Source organism: Delphinus delphis, chromosome 13 (genome assembly GCF_949987515.2).
Source record: "Delphinus delphis chromosome 13, mDelDel1.2, whole genome shotgun sequence".
NCBI classification, from domain to species: domain Eukaryota; kingdom Metazoa; phylum Chordata; class Mammalia; order Artiodactyla; family Delphinidae; genus Delphinus; species Delphinus delphis.
In genome coordinates, this window is record NC_082695.1 from 9,049,541 (window position 1) to 9,071,120 (window position 21,580).

The 21,580-nt window shown below is 49.5% G+C and overlaps 1 protein-coding gene across 7 annotated transcripts in view; it reads left to right on the top strand.

Moving 5' to 3' along the window:
• CUX2 (cut like homeobox 2) overlaps nt 1-21,580 on the top strand; it is a 261,050-nt gene that overhangs the window by 37,188 nt on the left and 202,282 nt on the right. For 3 of the 7 annotated variants that reach the window (XM_060028041.1, XM_060028042.1, XM_060028043.1), the window contains exon 1: nt 20,553-21,269. The exons of 3 other annotated variants lie outside the window; for them this stretch is intronic. In XM_060028041.1, the coding sequence (XP_059884024.1) occupies nt 21,033-21,269 (237 nt within the window). In that variant the 5' untranslated portion in view covers nt 20,553-21,032. Of the gene's footprint in view, nt 1-240; nt 534-20,552; nt 21,270-21,580 lie in introns of those variants that run through there. One more of the 7 variants, XM_060028046.1, reaches the window with a different exon arrangement.

Genomic DNA, 21,580 nt, shown 5'->3' on the forward strand with positions numbered 1-21,580 from the left:
TGGCTTTTTTTCATCTCCTCTTTTAAACAGTCCCATTGCAACAGAGCTCTTCCTTGCATGAGGAGGTAAAATATTTGAACTGACTGTATTGCCTGTTCCTAACTGTTTGCAAAATGCACCCAGGCTCCCCCTTGTCTTTATTTATTTTTTCCTTTTCTGTAGTTCAAAGAAAATAATTTATTAACTTGAGATTTAGGGATAATGTCGTTCCCCAGCCCTGCAGCTCCCTGAGGCCTGGGCCAGCCTGCCTTCCCTACTTGGGAAGTTGAGACAGGCTTTTCTGTCAAAGGCATAGCCATGGCAGAGCCCAGGTGGACAGGGGTAATGTATTCACAGTCATGATACGAAAACCCTGAGTGTCTGGAACCCAGCCCCCAGGGACCGATGGGGCCACGCCATTGACCTGAACCCCCTGGACTGCGCCCTCGTCTAAATCCATCAGGCTCGCCAGCCCCGGTCTTGGACCGCTGAATAATTTACGGTCCCGCGGAGCAGCGAGCAGCGGGTCATCGGAGTTCATGGGTTAATAACAGGTTTGGTTTTCGATGTCAGCAGCTCTCTTGATAACGTATGAAAGAATCCTATTCTGTTGATTAGATTTTGAAATGGATCAATTTTTAATCAGCCAAACACCTGACTCACTCAATAAGAGTAGCATTGTGGAGACAGGATGGAGGCCGCCTTTATTTACAAGAGTGTTTGTTTTTGGGGGGCCATAAGCAAATTCCTACCCTGATCCCTCCTCCTGGAAGAAATTGACCAGATTATCTCCCACCTCAAATGGCAGTGTTTGATTCACTTCTGATTAGTTGGGAAATCCATGGATCTGTTTAAGAGATAAGAGCAGCAGCTAAAGGTTTGATTTAGTCATCCATGGTTATTGATGGAAAAAGCATTTATTTGCCAATGGAGAAATTTTGCTTAATGTAACAGCACGGAAGAAGGGAGGAGACAAAGGGAGTCCCGGCGATAGCCAGGGGGTGGCAAAGGCATTTTACCACCAGGGGGGGCTGGGATTTCCAGCCCTGTCCTCTGAGATTTTCAAAACTATGGTGTGGAAGTGGGCCAGTGAGCAGATTGAATGCATGGAAGGTTCATTATGGAGGGTGTTGCTTCTGGTCATTTTATTTATTCATTCAACAAACGGTTGAGCCCACACTGTGTCCCAGGCACTGCGTTGGGCATCAGGGACGAAGCTGTTATTGACAGAGACAAGATTCCTGCCCACATAGAGTATACATTCTGGTCCAGGGGAGGCAAGCAGTGAAGGAAAAACAAGGCGTATAATTATAAAGCATGCAAAGTTTTATGAGGAAGCTCTGAGGAAAAATAACAAGATCATTTCATTTCAGTGGTGGTCAAGGAAGATCTGAGTAAAGAGAAATGGGAAGAGAGCATCAGGAAGGAGGGGAGCAGCAAGGGTTAAGGCCTGGAGGCTGGCATGCTAGAGGAGCCAGGTAAGGCCAGGTGGCAGATGAGTGGGTGACAAGAGGGAGAGAGATGGAAGAGGAGTCTGGGCAGGTAAACAGGGGCTGGCTTAGGTGGGAGGAGGACTGGGTTTATCTGCAGTGCCATGGGGAGCCCTGGAACGGTCTGAGCAAAGGAGTGGCTTGTTCAAGTTTTGCGTTAGAAAAGGTCACTCTGAGGAGAGTGGGCTGTAGGAAATGGGAGACTTGTGCTGAGGGGTCTACTGTACCACCCAGTGAGTGGTGATGAGGGTGTGGACCAGGGACACAGGGTAGAGTGGGGAGAAGGGGACAGATTCAGCAATTCTGGTCTGTGGCCAGGTGGCTAAGGAAGAGGATGTGGTGCTTGGGCCAGCTGGGGCCCTGGCCTGGCCTCATGAGGGCTGTAGCCCCAAGCCAGCAGTGGCCTGGTCCCAGGGGAGTGGAGGGATTCTTTGTGGCAGAACCCTGCTTGTCTTTGGACTGGTCTTCCAGAGTTTTCCTGAGACTGCAACAGCTAGAAGCAGGGTGGTACGGAGGTTGGAGACTTGGGCTGTGAAGTCAGATAGATATGGGGGCTTCCAGTCTCAGCACTGCCTTTTGCAAGCTGATGACCTCAGACAAATTGCTCTTTTCACATAAAAGCAAGTGAGAATAATTGTTGGTATAGAACTTTCTAGAAGAACTCATAAGAAACTGCCAACAGTGGTTGGTTTCCCCTGGCAGGAGGACGTGGGCTGGGTGGGAGGTTGACTTTCTCCTCTGTACCCTTTTGTAGCCTCTGAATTTATGCCACAGGCATGTGTTACCTGGTCAGAATTGTCCATACCGCTTGTGATGTGCTGTGACATTCACCAGGATGGACTTGCAGTGGCATTTGGAGCAAGGACTGGTATTACCACCTCTGTTTTATAGATGAGGCTCAGAGAGGGCCTGTCACTTGCCTACGATCACATAGCTGTGCCTGGTGGCTCCAGCCCCTTCTCAGGCCCCAACCCCTCTCTTTCCAGCTCAGCTCATCTTACCTGTTGCTGTTAGTTGAGGTTGTGGACTTGCTGGGTCTTTGAGAAGCTGGATTTTCCCAGCACAAGTAGCAATCTCTCATTCCCCAGTGATCTGCTCCAGGAACCATCGATTGGGCAGCTTTAGTTATTAGCTTAACCGTTGCACATCCCTCAGCGACACTGTTCTTGTGCCTGCATTGTTGGGGAGGCAGAAGGGCCTGCATGCACACCTGTGTGTGTGCACAGGCCTGGGAGTGTCCACGTGGATTCAGGACTGTGTGGGAGGAAGCCCGCCTCACTTCCCAACTCTCCTTGGTGACAGGCACAGTCTCACAAGCATCTTAATTTAGGTGTGGCACAAGTAATTGCTCACTGAGGGATCTCAGTGGAAAAAGAACTATCTGATTTAGTGTCAGAAGTCCGTGATGCTAGTCCTGGTGCATGCACTTGCTTGCTGTGTGACCTTGAGTTAAGTCTGTTTTCTGGGCCTCTGTTCTGCATCTGTGAAATGGGAATAATGGTGATCTCTGGCCTTCTCCTTGTTGCTTTTCTCTCTTTTCTTACATGTCGGCATAGCTTGCTCCTTCACTTTTGTCTTTACTCAAAAGTTACCTTCTCAGGGAAGCCTTCTCTGGCCACCCTAACTAAAATTTCACAACACACACACCCTATTCTTCTTTTCCACGCTATATGTTTTTTTTTTTCCTTAGCACCTAACGTGATTGATCATATTATAGCTTTTAACCGTTTACTTGTTTACCGATTTTTCCCATTAAAATAGCTGCCCCAGCAGGGCAGAGATTCTTGTCTGTTCTGCTTGCTGCTGTCTTCCTAGCACCTAAAATGGAGCTTGACACATAGTAGGTGCTCATCAAATATCTGTTGAAGGAATGAATGAAATAAATCAGTGTAAGGCACTCAGAACAGTGCCTGGTACATAGTAAGCACTCAGCAAACTACTGGTAAGTTTTTCTGAGCTTTAGTTTCCTCACCTTTATTTATTTTCTAAAATTTATTTATTTTTGGCTGCATTGGGTCCTTCGTTGCTGCACGTGGGCCTTCTCTATTTGTGGCGAGCAGGGGCTACTCTTTGTTGCGGTGCACAGGCTTCTCATCGCGGTGGCTTTTCTTGTTGCAGAGCGCGGTCTCTAGGCACATGGGCTTCAGTAGTTGTGGCATGTGGGCTCAGTAGTTGTGGCATGTGGGCTCAGTAGTTGTTGCTCGCGGGCTCTAGAGCGCAGGCTCAGTAGTTGTGGCGCATGGGCTTAGTTGCTCTGTGGCATGTGGGATCTTCCCCGACCATGGCTCGAACCCATGTCACCTGCATTGGCAGGCGGATTCTTAATCACTGCCCCACCAGTGAAGCCCTTCCTCACCTTTAAAATGGAAATACTGTTGATAGTAGCTATCATAGAGTTGCTGTGAAGATTCAGTACTGTGGATGTTGAGTTCTTGGTACATCTCCCAACACAGAAATTCTTCAAAAAATAGGAGCTATTTTAGTTATAAGTACAAAATGAATAATAAAGGCCCCCTGGTTATGGCAGCATTTTTGAGAAATGGAGTTAGTGTCAGGGACCCAGGGACCAGCTGTAGCCACCCTGTCACCAGTCCTGATTAGCTACTACAGCTGTGGGGCACGATCCTCTGGTTTGCCTTTGACTACCATCTACCCAGAGTGTCTAGCCAAGGTTTGCAAATACCCGCTGGATTCCAGCTTTCTCAAGGGGTGTCTCAAATCGTTCCAAGAAAAGTTCATTTGATTTTGTTTTCATTTTTTTTTAAAGTATGGGAAGTGTTTTTAAGAAGAGAGACCAATTGATATTTTTTGTCCCAGGGAAGCATCCTCAGCACATTGTTATGTGGATAAAAACTGGAGCTGAGCAGCACATAGTGTGTAATTTTGGTAAATCAGACAAGCAGAGCCTCCCCGGACAGGTGAATGAGATTTGTTCATTGGCCTAGACCTGGGTCTCGACCTTCATCCCTAGAGTCTGGGAGGAACCCCATCCAAGATTCTTAATTGCAAGCAACAGAAAGCGACTCAGCCTCCCACCAAGACTCATGTAAGGAGGGGCTTCTCCACCCACAAGAAGGAGATTCTGACGCTAGCTTGCCAAAAAAGCAGATGTTCACGGCAGCTGGAAGGGAGTGGTATGGGATGGGATAGAGATCCCCAAATGAAAATGAGGGACGGTGGCTAGATGCAGCGGGAATTCATGTTGGGGTGGAGGTTGGTCGCTGTGTAGCCTGAGGCAGATGCAAAAACATCTGGGACTTTTCAGTGTCCTCTGACAAGCTTTCACCTGCTGGTGATGTATCTCTGTCCCCTGGGGGCTTATGTCCAAAACCTTAAGACCACTTTCCTGAGAGTGGGGCAGGCCAGAAGTTCTGGGTAACTTTTGGGAACAGCACTCAGTCTCAGGAGGTGGTGTATACATATTCCAGCTCCCTCACTTCTGAGTGGAAGAGTTCCTACATCTCTTTTGCATTTTCTTTGGGTGGTGGAGATTATAGGCGACTTTTGTGTTTGGCTTTCTTAAGGAGGTTTTTAGGTTTTCAGCTTTGAGAATGTTTTATCTTGTCATTTGAAATCAACTGCAAAAGAGCAGGACTGGGACTTCCCTGGTGGTCCAGTGGTAAAGAATCCGCCTTCCGATGCAGGGGACGCGGGTTCAATCCCTGTTCGGGGAACTAAGATCCCACATGCAACTAAGCCCGCGTGCCACAACTAGAGAGAAGCCCAGCGCCGCAAAGAAAGATCCCGCCTGCCACAACTAAGACCGGATACAGCCAAAATAAATTAAAAAAAAAAAAAGAGCAGGACTGCCCCCAGGCAGGTTGGGGGGTGTCTGTGCAGGGACAGCAGGTAGCTTGGTAGCATCTTTGTCTCTGCTCACATTGTGGACAGAGCATTTCAGGCTTCTGCATCGAGCTGAGATGAAGGGAAAAGAGAGAAAGTGGAAATCACAGTACATTATAGGGCGAAACTAAAGGGATTGGAATCAGTCCAAATAAAAGGCTGATGACCTGAACTGGTTGCATTTGGGACATTTCTGGATTTGAAACTTCAGTGGGCAGAGGTGTTTGAGCACCTCCTATATACCACATACTGTGTTGGGTACTTAGGCGGGGAGAAATGAGTGAGACCAGGTTTCCCAAAGAGTCTTAGAGAACCCACAAAAAGTAGTGACTGGAATGGACAGGGGGAGCAGATGGCCCAGGGGAAATTGAAGCCCAGGGCATGGGCACAGAGGAGAGACAGAGGTTTGATCATCCAAGGATCCTGGGAACATTTAATACATGCCTGAAAGCTGGAAGATTCGACAGGCTGACAGATGGAGGAGAGTACAACATGGGCAAGGGCCCCGGGGTTGGATGGCTAGGGTCAAGCCTGGGAAGCACTGTGCAGGCCAGCTTGGTTTGTGTGTGAAAGAGAGATGTGGGAATTAGGTTGGGAGAATGCAGGATCCTGAATGTCATGAAGGAACCTTGCTGGATAGCTTGGTAGGCCATAGGGAGCTATAGAAGGTGTTTGAGCACCTTGAGAGTGAGATATTTGGAGCTGTGCTTAAAAGATCCTTTTATCACAATGTTTCTCAACCTCCGCACTATGGACATTTTGGGCCACTTGGTTGTGGGAGGATGTCCTATGCATTGTAGGATGTTAAGCAGCATCCCTGGCCTCTACCCACTGAATTGCCAGCTGCCTCCACCCTAAGTGTGACAATCAATAATGTCTCCAGATATTGCCAAATGTCCCCTGGGGGACACAGTCACCCCTAGCTGAGAACCATTGTGTCAGACTGGGTGGGAGCAGGGAGCAGCCAACATGCAGGTGAATAGTGATGCAGCCCGGAAGTAGGGCAGGAATGAGGAAGGAGGGTGCAGGTGCGAGAGGCCTTTGAGAACAAGGACCAGGAGGCCAGGGGTGAGAAGGTCAAGGAGCCCATGGAGAGAGATGTTGGAGCCTGGACTTTCAGGGGCCAGAGTCCAAGGCCCAGGGCCTGACAGGTCCATGGGACTGGGAACAGATGGGAAAGGAAGCAGAACCCTTTGGGGTGAAGGGCGCTGGGGGACCCCAGGGTCATTGCATCTTGTGGTATCTCCAGGGCTTGACACAAAGTGGGTCCTTGGTAACGGGGAGATGTTGTTGAATGAATGAATGAGTTAATGAATGAGCCAAGTAGGAGGCATTTTTTTAAAAAGAGACTGAGGTTCAAGTGGGAGCTAAGAGACCATTTTCTGTGCCATTTAATGAGCACCTACTGTGTGCACACTGGTGGACCCTGGGCACCTATAATACCTCTGATCTCATGGAAATTATAGCATAGAGGAGGAGGGGGTGCTGAACAAGAAAATAGGCAGATAATATATGATTACAGATGGTTCTCAGTGCCAAGAAAGGGAATTCGTGTGTTGGGAGCCAAGTTTGGGAGGAGAGGTCCAGCAACCAGTCAAGGGCTGCTCTCGACAGCGCGGTCCACGTTTGGTCCAGAGAACATGCTTATTCAAGGTGACTTTTGTAGGGGCAGGGTGACAGGCCACCCCTTGGCACAGAAGAACAGCAAGAGCAGACCAGACAACAGGGCAATTTCCTTGAATACTGGGGTAGGGATAATCAGGGAAGGCTTCTTTGAGGAGGTGACACTTGAGCCAAGAATGGAAGATTGAGTAGACCTTTGCAAGGGGAAGCGCAAGGGAACAGCAAAGGCATCGTGGCTGTGCTCGATAGAGATCAGGGTTTATGGAGCAGATGGAGCCTTGACTCATCTCCTTAAACCTTACAAGTATGTAAAATTTCCCTCCTGGCCTTCAATAGTGAGGACCTAATTGGTGGGGTGGGGTGGGGTGGTTGGAGGCTTCTGGGGTAGTGGGCATTCTCACAACCCTGAGACTTAAAGGTTTTCTGCTCTCTTTTCTCCTATTCCTGCCAATTCCCTGTTTCCAGGGGAGCAGGATGGGTGGACCCACAGATGCCCAGACCCCCCCCCCATACCTTAGCAGTTTGGCAACCTGTGGATATATTGAGTATGAGTTTTAGTTTCTTCAGCGCATCACTGGATAGAGCAAACTTAACTTTTTCTTCTTTTTTTTTTAAGGCCAATTAAAAAACTTTTTTTTTTTCCAGATCAGGCCACCGGCTATTACGGAAATAGTAAACAGGAGTCAGTGCCAGGGCATAAGTGGTCAGTTTTAATTAGAACATTAAAGTATTTTAACGCTTACACTTTATATTTTTGCGAACTTGATTATATAGCATTTTAAATACCTGTGAACGTTTTAAGGACTCTCGGCAATGAATTATTTGCAGTTTCACAGGAAACTTCTATTTTAAAAGCAAAACGGTATAAGAGTGGCTCCGAAGGCTTGGCAGCAGTGACTGCACTGTATAATGAGGAACCACGTGGTGGGTGGGTTGGCAGATGGCCTGCTGGGCCCGCCGTCACCCAAGCTCCCCGGTGACCCCATTTTGGAGAGGCTCCTGCTGTGTGCCAAGGATTTAGGGAGGCCTCAGGGTCCAGCTAGGGCCCCCACGCCCCACCCGCCCCCAAGTCCTGAGCATTCTTCTTCTGGAATGCGGCTGACAGATGTCTCTTGGTCTCTTCCACTCTCTGCCACTGAAGCATCTTCAGGGGGCTCCCAGCTGCAGCTTTCACCTGCTCTGTGCTTCTCCCCACCCAGCATCCAAAGGGGGCATCTTAAAACACAAATCAGTCTCATTGCCCAGTGGCTCAGACGCTTCCCAGGGGAAAGTCAATGTCCACATCAGAGTCGCCAGACCATGGGCAGTCAGACCTAGCCCCATCTTTTCCTCATGCCACCACAGCGCAGACACACAGGCCTTATCATCTTTCTATCTCTTAATGTTTATTGAGCATCTGCTATGTGCCAAGCATTGTTCTAGACACTAGTGATTCCCAGCCTTCATGGAGCTGCCCTGCTAGTCAGGGGAGACAGGTGTTAGAGAAGCAGGTGAGAGGAGGGGAGGAAAAGTAAAACCGGGCAGAGGATGGGGATGGTGGGGGGTGCTGTTTTTGATGGGGGGAATTAAGACAGATTTCTCTCAAGAGGTGACATTTAAAGGCCTGAATGAAATGAGGGAGCAAGCCAGTGGTGTGCTGGAGTTGGTTTGCACAGGCTCACGAGAAGCCAGTTGCACCCATCTCTTCCCAGATCCTTGTTTAGTGATATCTGGTTGGTAGCTTGAAATCAGCCAGGGTGGGAGTGTTTTACACCACAGAAATTGGCGAATGCCACAAATTCGAGCTTTCTTCCCAGAGATCTGGTTGTTATGCATTTACCAGCACACATCTGGAGCGGGTCGTGCAGAAAGCCATGGGAGGGGGTTCTGGGCATTCCCTGAAGGGGAAATGTGTTTAGGAAGGCTTGAGGAACATCACGGAAGACAGTATGGATGGGACTGAGTGAGTGAGAAGGGCAGCATGAAAGGAGATAAAACTAGAGACTTCCCTAAATGCTTCTAGTTTCCGAACTCCTCTAAGCTTGTTTGTGCCCCAGGACCTGTGCACATGCCATTCCTTCTGCCCAGGATGCTCTTCCCCTGGCTGGTTCCTTCAGCTCCTGTCTCCCCACAGAGAGGCCTTCTCTGACCATTTTTGCTAAAACACGTTTTCCTCCTTTATTCTTCTGTCAGCACCCTTGGGTTGTCTTCCCAGCATTTATCTCAATTTGTAATTGTGTATTGGGTTTTTTATTGTGTTGGGGTCTGTCTGCCCCATTGAACTGTAAGGTCTGAGAAGTCTTCTTGCTTCCTGCCATCTTCCCACCTTCCAGCAAGGACCTGCACAAAACAGATGCTCAGTGCCTTTTTGTCAAATGAGTGAATGTGGATAGAAAGCCTTTCTGTGCCAAGCATTGGTTTGGGAGATATCCTAACTGCATGAGATCAGAAATCAAGGAACAGAAGCAGCTGGCAGAGAAGCCGGAGGTTCCTACCTTGTGTCCAGCCTTATTCCAGCAGCATAATTCCTGGGTTCCTTCTACTTAATCCAGAAGCAACACAGCGCCATGTTGGGGCCTCTCTGAGAATGGGCACAGTTATCGTCCCCTAGCTGCCAATCCCCTGTTGGTGAGTAAGAACAAGCTCTCTGCAGCTGCTGAAGACACTGGTGACATTGGAGGTTAAATATTCCTATTATATCTTTGCTGGCATTTTTATTGTCACAAGAGCAGTGGATGTCAGGAGTTCAGGACTTGAGATGAAGTTTATTTCATGATGGAGACAATGCTGAACGCACTGGTGTTTGGAATCGAGTGGCCAAAGGTGCACTGAGGACAGAAACATTTTGATCACAGGGGAGAGGTTCAGCTGACCCGATTATTTCTTTTTATAATGTTGAGAGCTTAGAACATATTGATTGAGGTGATCAGCATTTAGGTCTTTCATAGTTAATGAGGAACTGTCCAATTTGTATTGGAAACTGTCACTGCCCAGGGCCTTTAATGAGGTGTGTGGTTCCTGGGAGAGGAAAACAGTTAACATCACAGAAGTGGGTGCGGAACCAAGAGAGGAAGAGCACTCCTTTTTTAGGTCATCAAATCACCTTCCTCTGTCCTTGAGGGTCCATCTCCTGGCTCTGCCCTTCTCAGCTGTATTCCCTTTGGTAAGTTGCTTAGCCTCTTGTAACCTCAGTTTCCTCTTCTGTAAAATGGGCTAGTAGTGCTGTTATCTCCGGGAGTAGTTTATGGTTTATGAGGATTAAAAGTGATGATGCATGTGCAGTAAATTCTCAGAAAATGTTGCTTACTGTTATTCAGGCTGTCAGGTGATGGTGTTGGTGCTTCCTAAGGCCTATGAAATGGGAACATCATAGGTTCGTTCCAGTATGACAAGGAGCTTCCTAAAGAAAACACCCTGAATGAAGAGTTGCCACAGAGTGTTCTGGCCCCTTGATTTGTCGCTTCATCTTGAGGCAGTGCAGGTTTCACCAGAAGATAATGTTTTTTCCTTGAGAAAATGCACTCAAGTGCTTAGCACTTGACCTAGCTCATGGGAGCATCTGCTGATTTTATCATGAATCAGAGAACTGTATCCATTTCTGTGTGTATTGTTGTACAGTGGACTTTGCTGTAAGCTGTCTGCACAATTATTCAGTTTTGTATTACCTGAGAGGGCAGGGGCCTTTGTCAGCCTCGTTTGCTGCTCTGTCCTCAGCACCGAGAACAGCTCCTGCACATAGTAGGTGCTCAGTAAATCTTGGTTGAATGAATGAAATTATATGAATGTAGGGGTTTAAGAATGAAAGACCATATCCCAGAGAAATGTTAACTGAAGTTCACACAAAAACTTGCATGTGAATGTTCACAGAAGCGTTATTCATAAGACCCCCAAAGTAGAAGCAACCCAGATGTTCTTTAGCTGGTCAGTGGTTGAACAAACTATGGTGTATCCGTACCATGGAACACTACTCAGCAGTAAAAAGGAATGAACTATATCAATACACTAACAACTTGGATGAATCTTGGAGGAATTATGCTGAGTAAAAAAAGCCAGTCTCAAAAAAGATGACATACTAGATGATTCCATTTATATAGCATTCTTGAGAAGACAGAGATGGAGAACAGATTAGGAATGGGAACAGGAAGGGAAGTAGGTGTGGTTATAAAAGGACAGTGTGAGGACCCTTATGATGATGGGAATGTTCTGTATGTTGACTATGTCAGTGTCAGTATCTTGGTTGTGATATTTTACTACAACTTTGTAAGTTATTACCAAGGGGAAAAGTAGCTGAAAAGTATGGGAGATCTCTCTGTATTCTTTGTTATAATTGCATTGAATCTACAATTATCTCACAATAAGAAGTTCAGTGTAAAAAAATGAGGGACTGAAAGCACTTGATTAATTATGAGAGATACAGTGGGCTGAACCCCTACTCTGGTACAGTAACTCAAGTTTTCACAGCAGCTTCGTGAAGTAGATGGATGTGACGTCACCATTTTACAGGGAAGGAAACGGGCTCAGAGAGGTTAAGGGACTTGTTTGAAGACTCACAGCTGGCAGGTGGTAGAGGTGGGACACAAACCTGAGAGTGTCTGGCCCCAAACCCTGAGTTCTTTCCTCTAGACATGCATTTCTGAGTTTGTGCGGGTTGAATGCTGGGCAGAGCCAGGAAGCTCACTTCCCTCATGCACAGTCACATGATGTCTGACCACTTAGTTGGGCCCTGTGGATGACCTCTTAAGTGACTGACAGCTCTGTAGGGGAGAGGTGGCTGAGAGTAAACCTAGGCTTCCCACCTGGCTGCTCCTAAGTGACCTGCTGACCTCAGGAGTCATGACCCCCTCCCCACCCCACTCCTTTGCCTTATGCGAGGATGTTGCAGTATTGGTGTTATTATACCAGCTTTACAAGTGGGAAGACTGAGGCACAGGATGGAAAAGGAACTGGCATTGTTCCAGGTGGAGGTGTAGTCCTTCCCACCTCTAGCATCCTGTGGTGGTGATTATAGTTCCTTTGATTTGTCTTGCACAGCTGCTGTTTTCAAGGGTGTCTTCTGCCCCGTGATGTGGTGGTCAAGGGCACAGATTCTGCAGCAAGGTCCGGCAATGCTGAAGTGGAGTCCTTGCCTTGCACATCACCAGACTGTGAGCTGGGGCAAGTGATTTCTCTTTTTCAAGCCTCACTTTCCTCATCTGAGAAATGGGGATAATAATGAGGACTAAATAAGAAAACATAACACACTGTAGGAAACAAAAACCACTGGCAGTATCTGAGGTCTAATTGGGAACTCTGATCTATCTGCCTTGAGGTTCAGAGCTCTGAGCAGAGTATGCCGAAAGGAGCAAAGCCCCCTTCCTGAATTATATGCCCTGACATGGCTCCCTGGGGCATGTGATCTCCTGGACCTGAGTTCTGCTTAGCTGTTGGTTTCCTGAGCAGCATGGCACATGCTATATTAGAGGACATCCAGGGGGCCCGGGAGGCTTTCTGCAGGAGGCAGCACCTAAGCTGAGAGCTGAAAGATGACTGGGCTTTTGCCAGGTGAGTGGGAAGCAGAGGATGGAAGGACATTTCAGGGAGAGGGAACAACAGGTACAAAGTCTCAGAGGTTAGAGTGTGCAGGTGCTTTTGGGGAACTGTAACCAGGATGGTAATACTTTAACATTAAACAGGCATAAAGCAGAACCCAGTCACTCTGGCCCTCAGTATCTTTTTCTGTTAAGACAGCCCAGAGTAGGCTAGAAGGATCCCAGGGGGACTCATAGGTGGGTAAGGAATTTGGACTGCATCTTGAGGATGATGGGGAGCCATGGAGGGTTTTGAGCAGAGGAGTGGTGCAGATAGACTTATATTTGAGAAAAGTGGTTCTGGCAGCTGTGTGGAGTGGAGGGGGGCAGAGGCGAGCCTCCAAGTGGAGGGTACTGCAGCATCTTGGTGAGCGATCACTGGGGACTGGAGCAGAGTCGTGGGAGTGGACTTGGATAGAAGTGGATAGATTCAGGACATTGGTGAATGTCTGATGGGAAAGTGACAGAGCTTGGCAAGGGGCCAGATAAGGGGGCATTTTGGGTGAGCTGGATTTCTGACTTGGGTTCTGGGCTGGGCCACTTGGGGGAGGCCCCTTTACCTCTCTGTTCCACGGTCTCCTCTGTAACATAGGGGTGATTTCCCCCTTCCCCATCTCTTGGCATCCTTGGCTTCAGTGAGTGTCAAATGAAAAGATCCCTGAGCCAGCGCCTTACAGGGAACAGCAAAACCCCCGAACCCCCACCCCCACCCAGAGCTCGTGAGTATTCCCAGGGGGACAAGGCCCCTGGTGTTCAAGATAGAACTCTCTTATTTAGTCCAGTGGTGTTTCAGAGGTGCCACAGTCTAATCTGCTTAACACAGATACCGACTACTGGTTTTCTTTCCTTTTCCTTTTCCTTTTCCCAAACTAGTAAAGACTAGCTTGGGGCTCTCTTCCCTTCTCTCGCTTATCTCAGGGGAGGTGCTGAGAAACAGTGCCATCACCAAACTGAAGGTTCCAAAACAAGCATCGGCATTTATGGAGCTCCTACTGTGTGCCAAGGCCTCTCTGTATGTTACCGCCTTCTTTGTCTTCTGGGTTAGGGGCACGGGTGATGGACTCCAACAAACTGGGGTCTATGTCCGGCTGTGCCATGTCCTGGCTAATTGGAGCCACTTGCAGCCTCAATTTGCACACCAGTGTAAGGGGTCACTCTTTTAGACTCACCTGGGAAGGTTGCCAAAAGAGTCAGTGAGTCCACTCCAGCCAGGGGCAGGGCGACTGGGTACAGTGCTGGAACAGAGAATGGCCTCGGTAAGAGGCAGCTGGCAATAAATAATTCTGGGAGGTTGGCCTCGTGTTACTGTTCAGGGAGGGAAGTGATATTTACAGCACGAAAGCTGCCAAGGTAAATTTCCTGACTCAGCCATGCCCTTTCCACGAAGGTCTGGAGGAGACACAGCTGGGGTCATTGCTGGCCAAGGTCAAGTGTAACCGGATGGCCTGTACTCCCTGTGCAGCCCCTCTAGTACAGGGAGAAACTCCATGGGGCCATTGAGAGATACAGGATTGGGCCACCTCATCTTGGTAGCCCAACTGACAGGGCCCATTTTGATTTTTTACCCCAGCCAGCCTGGAACTTTCCCAAAGCCCAGACAATTGTCACCCATGGTTTTATGCACTTTTCATAGAATAGCATTATATTAGTTTCCTAGGGCTACCATGACAAATTATCACCAGCTGGGTGGCTTAAAACAACAGAGATTTGTTGTCTCACGGTTCTGGAGGCCAGAAGTTTGAAATCAGGGTGTCAGCAGGGCCACGCTCCCTCTGAAGGCTCTAAGGGAGGATCCTTCCTCATCCCTTTCAGCTTTTGGTGGTGGCCGGCAGTCCTTGGTGCTCCTTGGCTTGCAGTTGTGTCACTCCGATCTCAGCCTCCATTGTCACATGGCTGTCCTTTCTCTGTGTGTCCTCTCCTCTTCTTATAAGGACAATAGTCATTGGATTTGGGGTTCACCCTAATCCAGTATGACCTCATCTTTCTAATTACATCTGCAAAGACCCTTTTTCCCAATCAGGTCATAATCGGAGGTTCTGGCTGTAGTCGGGACATGAATTTGTGTGTGGGCGTGGGGAACGCTCTTCAGCTCAGTACAGACGTTTTCAGAAAATGCTGCAAGCACGTGTCCTTCTCACTGTGAGCTTTGTTAGGAGTTCTTTGGGGAAGTGGGAAGGGGGTGTGGGGATGACTCCCTCAACCGTGGGCAGGAACAAGGGCTCCAAGTGTTAGTCTTAAATGCTGCCGGAAAAAACTGAGACTTGGGGTCTTTACTGCTTTTGGGAGGAGGAGCAGAGGCTGAGCTAAGGTCTGCGGTTGTTCGAGTTTCCTTGGTTTTTGAAAACTTGGTTTTCCCTGAGCCTCAGTTTTCCTCTGTAAATTGGGGATAATAACAGCACCTTCCCTTCGAGGTGGTTGTGAAGACATCATATAAGGATTTTAATGCTAGAGACTCGTGAGTCCAGGGTCTTATTGTTTGGACAGAGAATCTGGGACTGAGAGGACAGCCATGACTTGAAGTTACAAGCTTAGAATCAGGGCTGGATGTGGTGCTCCAAGAACAGTGCTCTCTCCTCTCAAATCCAGCCTGGGTTCCTGCCAGCGATTGGATAGGAGGGTCTGAGCCCTTTATCGTAAAACTAATGAATGTGTATTTAGAAGCTAATCTTCACAGTGATCCTGTGCATTGGAGACTGCTGCCGTCCCCATTTTACAAATAAGGAAACTGAGGCTCCTGGAGGTTTAAGCCTGCCCAAGGCCACGCAGCTGTAGGTGGTGGAGCTGAGATTTGAATGCAGGTATGTCCAAGTCCACTTCTCTGGTTCCATCTCCCTTCCTTAGGCTCCTCCATGCCTCGGTTTCCCCATCTGTAAAATGGCATCTCCTCCGGGTTCCTGACTACAGCAGAATTGTGCTGAGTACAAGGCCCAGAGCGTTACATAACCCTGGTTTGCTCAGGAGGGTGTCTCAGCTTCCCTGTCTCCTGTCCCACACACCACAGCCACTTGAGATTTTCACACAGACAGGAACTGTTTGTGGGGTGGTGAGCAAGTGAGAGAGAGAGAGAGAGAGAGAGAGAGAGAGAGAGAGAGAGAGAGAGAGAGAGAGAGAGTGTGTGTGTGTGTGTGTGTGTGTGTTTGCAACAAATATTTTATAATAGACAAGCCTTGTCTGCCACTTCTAAAAGTAGTGGGGGGAAAAAAAACCCACTTTGACAAAGTAAAAATAACCCAAAGCCTGAGTCACTGAAGTCACTGAACTCAGCCAGAAGTGGCTGCTCTGAGCTTGGCTGCTTCTGCTTGCCCAGAGGCAGTGGGTCAAGGGCCAGAGGTTTGGGGGATGGACACCTGGGCTTTTAGGGGGAAAGTGCCAATGGTTAGTTTGTGGGTGTAATGCCTGTCCATCTATGTTTTTGTTTTTTTTTTTCCTGCAGGAGGAAATGTCTCCTTAAAATGCTCCTTATTCTCTCTCTTAAAAGTGACTTGACAGTTGATAATTTTGCCCTAGTGACGGACACCTTAGAACTTTTATTTCTCGGAGGCCAAACATTGATGTTGTGTGAAATGGGAGCTTGGCGGAGCCTTTGTGCGGATCTCGAGCTTCTTGAAAAATTTATTTACTGTGACTGTGATCTGCAGAGCGAATTGATGTTTGTCTGTAGTCATTTGCACCAGCAAGGAGGGGAAAATGCATGACTGCACTTTCCTTGGAAGACTTGCAAGGCTGTTTAAATAAGTAGCTAATAGCAAACTTTCAATAGCAGACAGGCAGCTTGATGGACATGGTACAGTGTATTATTAACCATAAGCAGGCTTAATCTTTCCCCCATGTTTTAGGGGAAACTTTATAACCTTCTGGCCAAGGAATTCATGAGAACCAGGTGTTTGAAGCTGAGCAAAATTATCCTGGCTGTTCCAGTGGCAGAATCAATAATTCCAAGAGACACGTGAAAGAGGCGAAGCAGAGGCTCTGTCTGGGGCCCACGTGAGCTGCCCCAGCCTCCTCCTTGTGGCTGGGAGGTCAGGAGAGGGGGGGCCTGAGCTGGCAGGAGGAGGTGAGGGTCATACCAGGAGCCTGGCTTTTCCACCAGGAAAGTAACTTTTGCTGTTGCCTCCTGCTTGGAGGGTCTGTGGGGACAGGGAACAGGGATATGTGTCTTCCTGCTGGGCCCTGGTTATAGTGCCTGACCCTTTGGTGGCACCCACCATTTTAAGCGATAGAAAGAATTTATGTGATTGTCCAGCGAATGTCTGTCTTGCCCCTCAGAACCAGAAGTTTTTGCAGCCTGGAAAGCATCATGTTTAACCAGGAGGGCTCTCTTGATCTCTGAGAGAAGGTAGACTCTCTTTGTTATAAAGTCTCCCCTCAGTTCCTTACCTGACGCTTGCCGCCCTTGGGAGTGAGGGAAACTTCTGTGTCTGTCTTTCCCCCGTTAGCTGGTCACCTGCAAGGGTGCGGGGACTCATCATGTTCCCTGTAGTCTCCCCAGCCACTCTCTGGAGTCTCTTAAAGGCTCAGCAACTGTTTGTTGAATGACTGGCATGGATTTTGTTCGGAAGGAGACAGCTGTGGCTAAGAGCATGAAGGTCAGGTAACCTTGGGATTAAATTCTGGTCTGTTAACTGCTGTCTTCAGGCAAGTGGCTTGCCTTCTCTGGGTCTTTGTTTCCTAGTCTGGAAAATAGGATAATGGAGGAAGTGCCTTCACCATGTTAAATGTTTCCTCGTTCGTAAAATCAGTGGAATGCTACCTTCCTGAAGGGCTGTACTGAGGAGTAAATGAGAGAATGCTAGTGGAGGACCCAGCATAAGGTCCAGCATAAAGCTGGTGTTCAGTAAGTTAGAGCTGTTACTATTATTAATGTTTGATTGATATTACTATTATTATTATTGCTCTCCATGACCCCAGGGAACTCACAACCTCTGTTTTGTCTGCTTTGAACACTATTGCCCCCTTTCAAGATCTTGAAGCCATAATAGGGGGCACACTACTCCAGACCTGTGCAGAGTCAGGAAATGCTGGTCTAAAGCGCTTGACACTGAAACTGGGCTGGAGGGAACCCCCACACACAAATCGTGGCGGCTCTGGTGGGTCTGTTCTGTGCTGGAGCCGTGAGCTGCCCCCAGGGTGCTGGACCTGAGCTCCCACCCCACCCTTTCCTCCAGCAAGGGTGCAGGGGCCGGGAAGTTTCACAACCCCCAAAGCCAAATAGAGCTAGCAGTGAATCAGGGGCAGGAGACAGTTTGAGGGGCTCGACCACACCTGATAAGAGTGTCTCATGGATGAGTGACAGCCCCTGAATTATCCGTGCCACTGAGCCTCGCCTCACAGTGTGGAGAGCCAAGAGCTGCCTGACACTCAGAGCTTTATCATCACCAGAGCCAGAGCCTGGTTTACATTCCCGCAGCTGCCCAGAAGGTCCAAAGTGGAACCTCTCTGGGTATGGGGAGGTGGGACCATGGTCTCAAGTTCCCCAGCTGCCTGGGCCAAGGCTCTTTGTCCTCCCTGGGCTGCTCTCTTCCCCTCTGGCCTTTCTTCCTGCTCTTCAGAAGCCAGTTGGGTTTGCCCAAAATATCACCATAATGACCCTTATGCATGGAGCAGAGTGGGAGGCCAGACCCCGTGTTGGGTACTCCCTGTGTGGGATCTCAGGAGCTTTTATTACTTACATTTTTGAGATGAGGAAACTGAGGCTCAGAGAGATAAAGTCAGTTGCCTGAGGCCACACAGCCTTCCTCTCACCTGTCCCTCTTCCCAGTTTAGTTGTGTCTCCAGCCTCCTCTTTCCCTTCAGAAAGCAGGGGCAGCTCAGCCATTGGGCAGGTGTATGAGTGGAGCTGGAATTGTCCAAGAGACCCAGCCAGACGAGGGTAGATGTTGGCCGCAAGATAAAGTGTTAAGCCCTAAAAGTAGGGTCTTGCCAACCCATGTGGCAGAGCCCAGCACCCCTAGGGACCCTGTGCTGAGGGTCTTTCCTGTCCCTTCCTCAGAGTCCCACCTGTCTTTAAAAGAACACATAGCCTACCTCATGCTAACCCTGTCCCGACTGCTGACAGGAGCCCAAGGAAGGTGATGTGGGAGCCTCAGACCTGTGGGAGTCCCCTGAGACCCACAAGGTAGCCTTGGAATGAAGACCCACATTGTTCTGGATGGATCATGTACTCAGATACTCAGGTGCCTCTCTTGGGGTGGTGAGCCCTGTCATCTCCCCCACTTCCTGTGTCCTTTCTGGTAGGAGGGCCTTCCTTCCTCTGCTCGCATGCTAACCCTCAAGCGTTCCACCTTCAGACTGGAGCATGGGGAGTTGCAGAGGAAGCTGAGGCATCTGGATCTTTCCTTTTGGCTTGATTTATTAGAAACAAACTAATACAAGAGCTTAGAGCAAGGCACCAGGCCACAGAGGGAGCTTGAAAAATATATTCATCACAGCAGTAATCACTAATACATATTAATGTGTCTACTCTGGGCCAGATCTGGGTAGCCTCTAGATAAATAAAATGGGACTCCTGCTCTCAAGAGGGTCACCAGGGAGGGAAGACCACCCATGACAGCACAAGATGGAGGTTTCTTCGGCACTGGGTACTTGCTGTGCAGGGGCTTAGAGTCAGGAGCTGGGAAGGAGCCTCAAAGAAACTCTTTGCCGCAAGTCTGGAAAGATGTGTTTCCCGGGCAGGGAATTAGGGTTGCCATTCTTTTACACCAGGGAACAGCATCAGACACAGGGAACAGCATGGGCACTGGCACAGACACTGGGGACTGGTGACTCATTCAGTTGGAGATCAAGGTCAGCTTGGAGCTGGTGGTGGATGTTAGATCAGGCAGGACCTCCTGGGCCACCACGTAGAGATTGGACTTTTCCTGGAGGCTCAGGGTGAGGATTTAGGGGTTTAATTCTAAGAGCTGCAGGAAGCCATGGAGAAGTTTGAGCCTGGAGTGGCAGTGACTGAAGCCAGTTACCTTTTGCAAGGAGCCCTCAGGCCACCCTGGAGAGGAGGAATTGTGAGGGGGTAAGATCAGAGTCAGTGAGACCAGGAGGAGCTACTGCAGTCATCCAGGCCTGTGTCGTGGGGAGGGGGCCTGAGCCGGGCCGTGGCATTGGGACTACCCAGTAGAGGACCGATGCAGGAAGATCCAAGAGGCCCCAGAGGGAGGGCTCTGAGGCTGCTGTGAGCCATCTGCTGACATTTCTCTTTTTCATCCCACATTTTTATGCTCGGGGGCCTGTGGAGCCTTGATTGCTAACATAGCAATGTGGAAACATTTGGGTACAGCCCCCTCCAGCCCCAGGGCAGAGCAGATAGGAGCTGCGAGCCAGCCAGAGCCAGTGTCACATCGTCTCTCTAGCAAGGACTTACTTAGGTCTCCCTTTCCTGGTCTCTGTCTTTGGTTGTGGAGGAGGAAGGCTGTGAGCCATGGTGCTTCAGCCAGCATGAGCTCTTTGTTCATTTACTCACTCAGCAGCCACCTATTGGGCTAATGCTGTGCCCGGTGCAGGGAGACCTGGAGGGACACGGCAGACTGCCCCCTGCGCTTGGGGAGTCCCTAGTCCCCATAGCTACTGGAGACAGACCCAGGGACAGGTGGGTAGAACCAGCTTGGGGAGAGCTGTCCCTTAAGCGGGGAGCCCAGGAGCCCATGGGAGCTGAGGAGAGGTGCTCAACACAGTCTGGGAGGCCTAGGAAACTTCTGGAAGGAGGCCACCTACATTATATCTCAGTAAAGGCAGGAACTGGGTTGCCCCCTTCAACATGGGACAACATGGGATCCCTGGACCCCCAACAATATGGTATGGAGTGACTTGGAAGCTGAGACCTGAAGGATCACCAGGTACAGCTCTGGCAAAGAGACAAGAAAGTGTTCTAGGAGGAGGGAACAGCTTGGGCAAAGGCTCGGAGGTGGCTTTGCAGAAATCACCTGTTCAGAGTACCTGGGACCTTAAGGGTGAGCAGGATGGGGCAAGAGCTGAGGCTGGAGGCTGTATTTTGGGTCTAGGCCTCTGAGCTCATAAAAATAGCTCATTGTCTTTCACAAACTAGTCTGTGGTTTCCCTTCTCCCTTAAGTCCTTGCCAAGCCTGGAAATCCAGATTGAGTCACGGCTGGGAGGTGCGAGGTGAGGCTTGAGTTTGCAGGCAGGGCGAGCTGTGGGGTGGGAGGTGGAGGACGGTGCCCCAGTTCACACCGAGCCTGCCATTTGTCAGGGGGCATAGCCATCATTTGAAAGCTGCCTTCCTAGTGTGTGGTGCTCATGTTGGATGGCACGACTGGATCCGCAGGGATCCCGGCTGGAGCGAGACAGAGTTCTCCAGAGGAAGTTTGGGGGTATATCTCTTTGCTTTATTGGGTGTAGCATCAGTGGGATTCTGCAGGGATGATGTAAAATAAAAGCCAGGTGGCCAGCAGGCCCCTGGGTCAGCACCCCTCGTGCCGGGTGACCTGTAGGCGTAGGGCGTAAGGCCTGGGACCCTGCGTCCGTCCCCTTGCTGCCCAGCACGGCCGGCGGGTGGCCCAGCAGGCGAGGTACCGTCTGGCTGGATGGAGAGCCAAAGAGGTAATGCTAATGTCTTTTAAAATTAGAATGAAAATGTTTATTGCAGAGAGCAGAACCTGCGTCAGCGCGGAGTCCTGTGGGAAGGGGACTGCTTTATCGCAGCCTTTCGGCTTTATTTTTGCACATTCGCTCTTTACTTGCCGGTGGTGCTGTGTGACAGGCCCTTGGAGTGGGCTCAGGCTGCCGGGCTGGGGCTGGAAAGACGGCACTGCCGCCTGTGTCTGGACGCCCCTGCCCAGGGTAAGCGCCAGGACGTGCCATCGGTGGGGAGAACCTGTGGGCGTGAGAGCAGGAGGCTGTGACTGTGTATGTGTCCCTGTGCCCTTATATGTGTCCAGCCAGGTGTGTGTGGCGGGTTTGGGTCTCCGTGTGTCTTTTTCTGCGTGCATTAAGGCTTTGCAGGGGCTGTCCACGTGCGATACTGGGTGTGACTCTTTGTCTGTGTGTGTGTCTTTCTGTGTTGTCCTTGTGCCTTTGGGAGGTGGTCATGGGTGTGGCGGGGTCTGGGTGTGGGCATGTTTCTCTGTGGCCCTGCGTGTCTTTTTCTATCT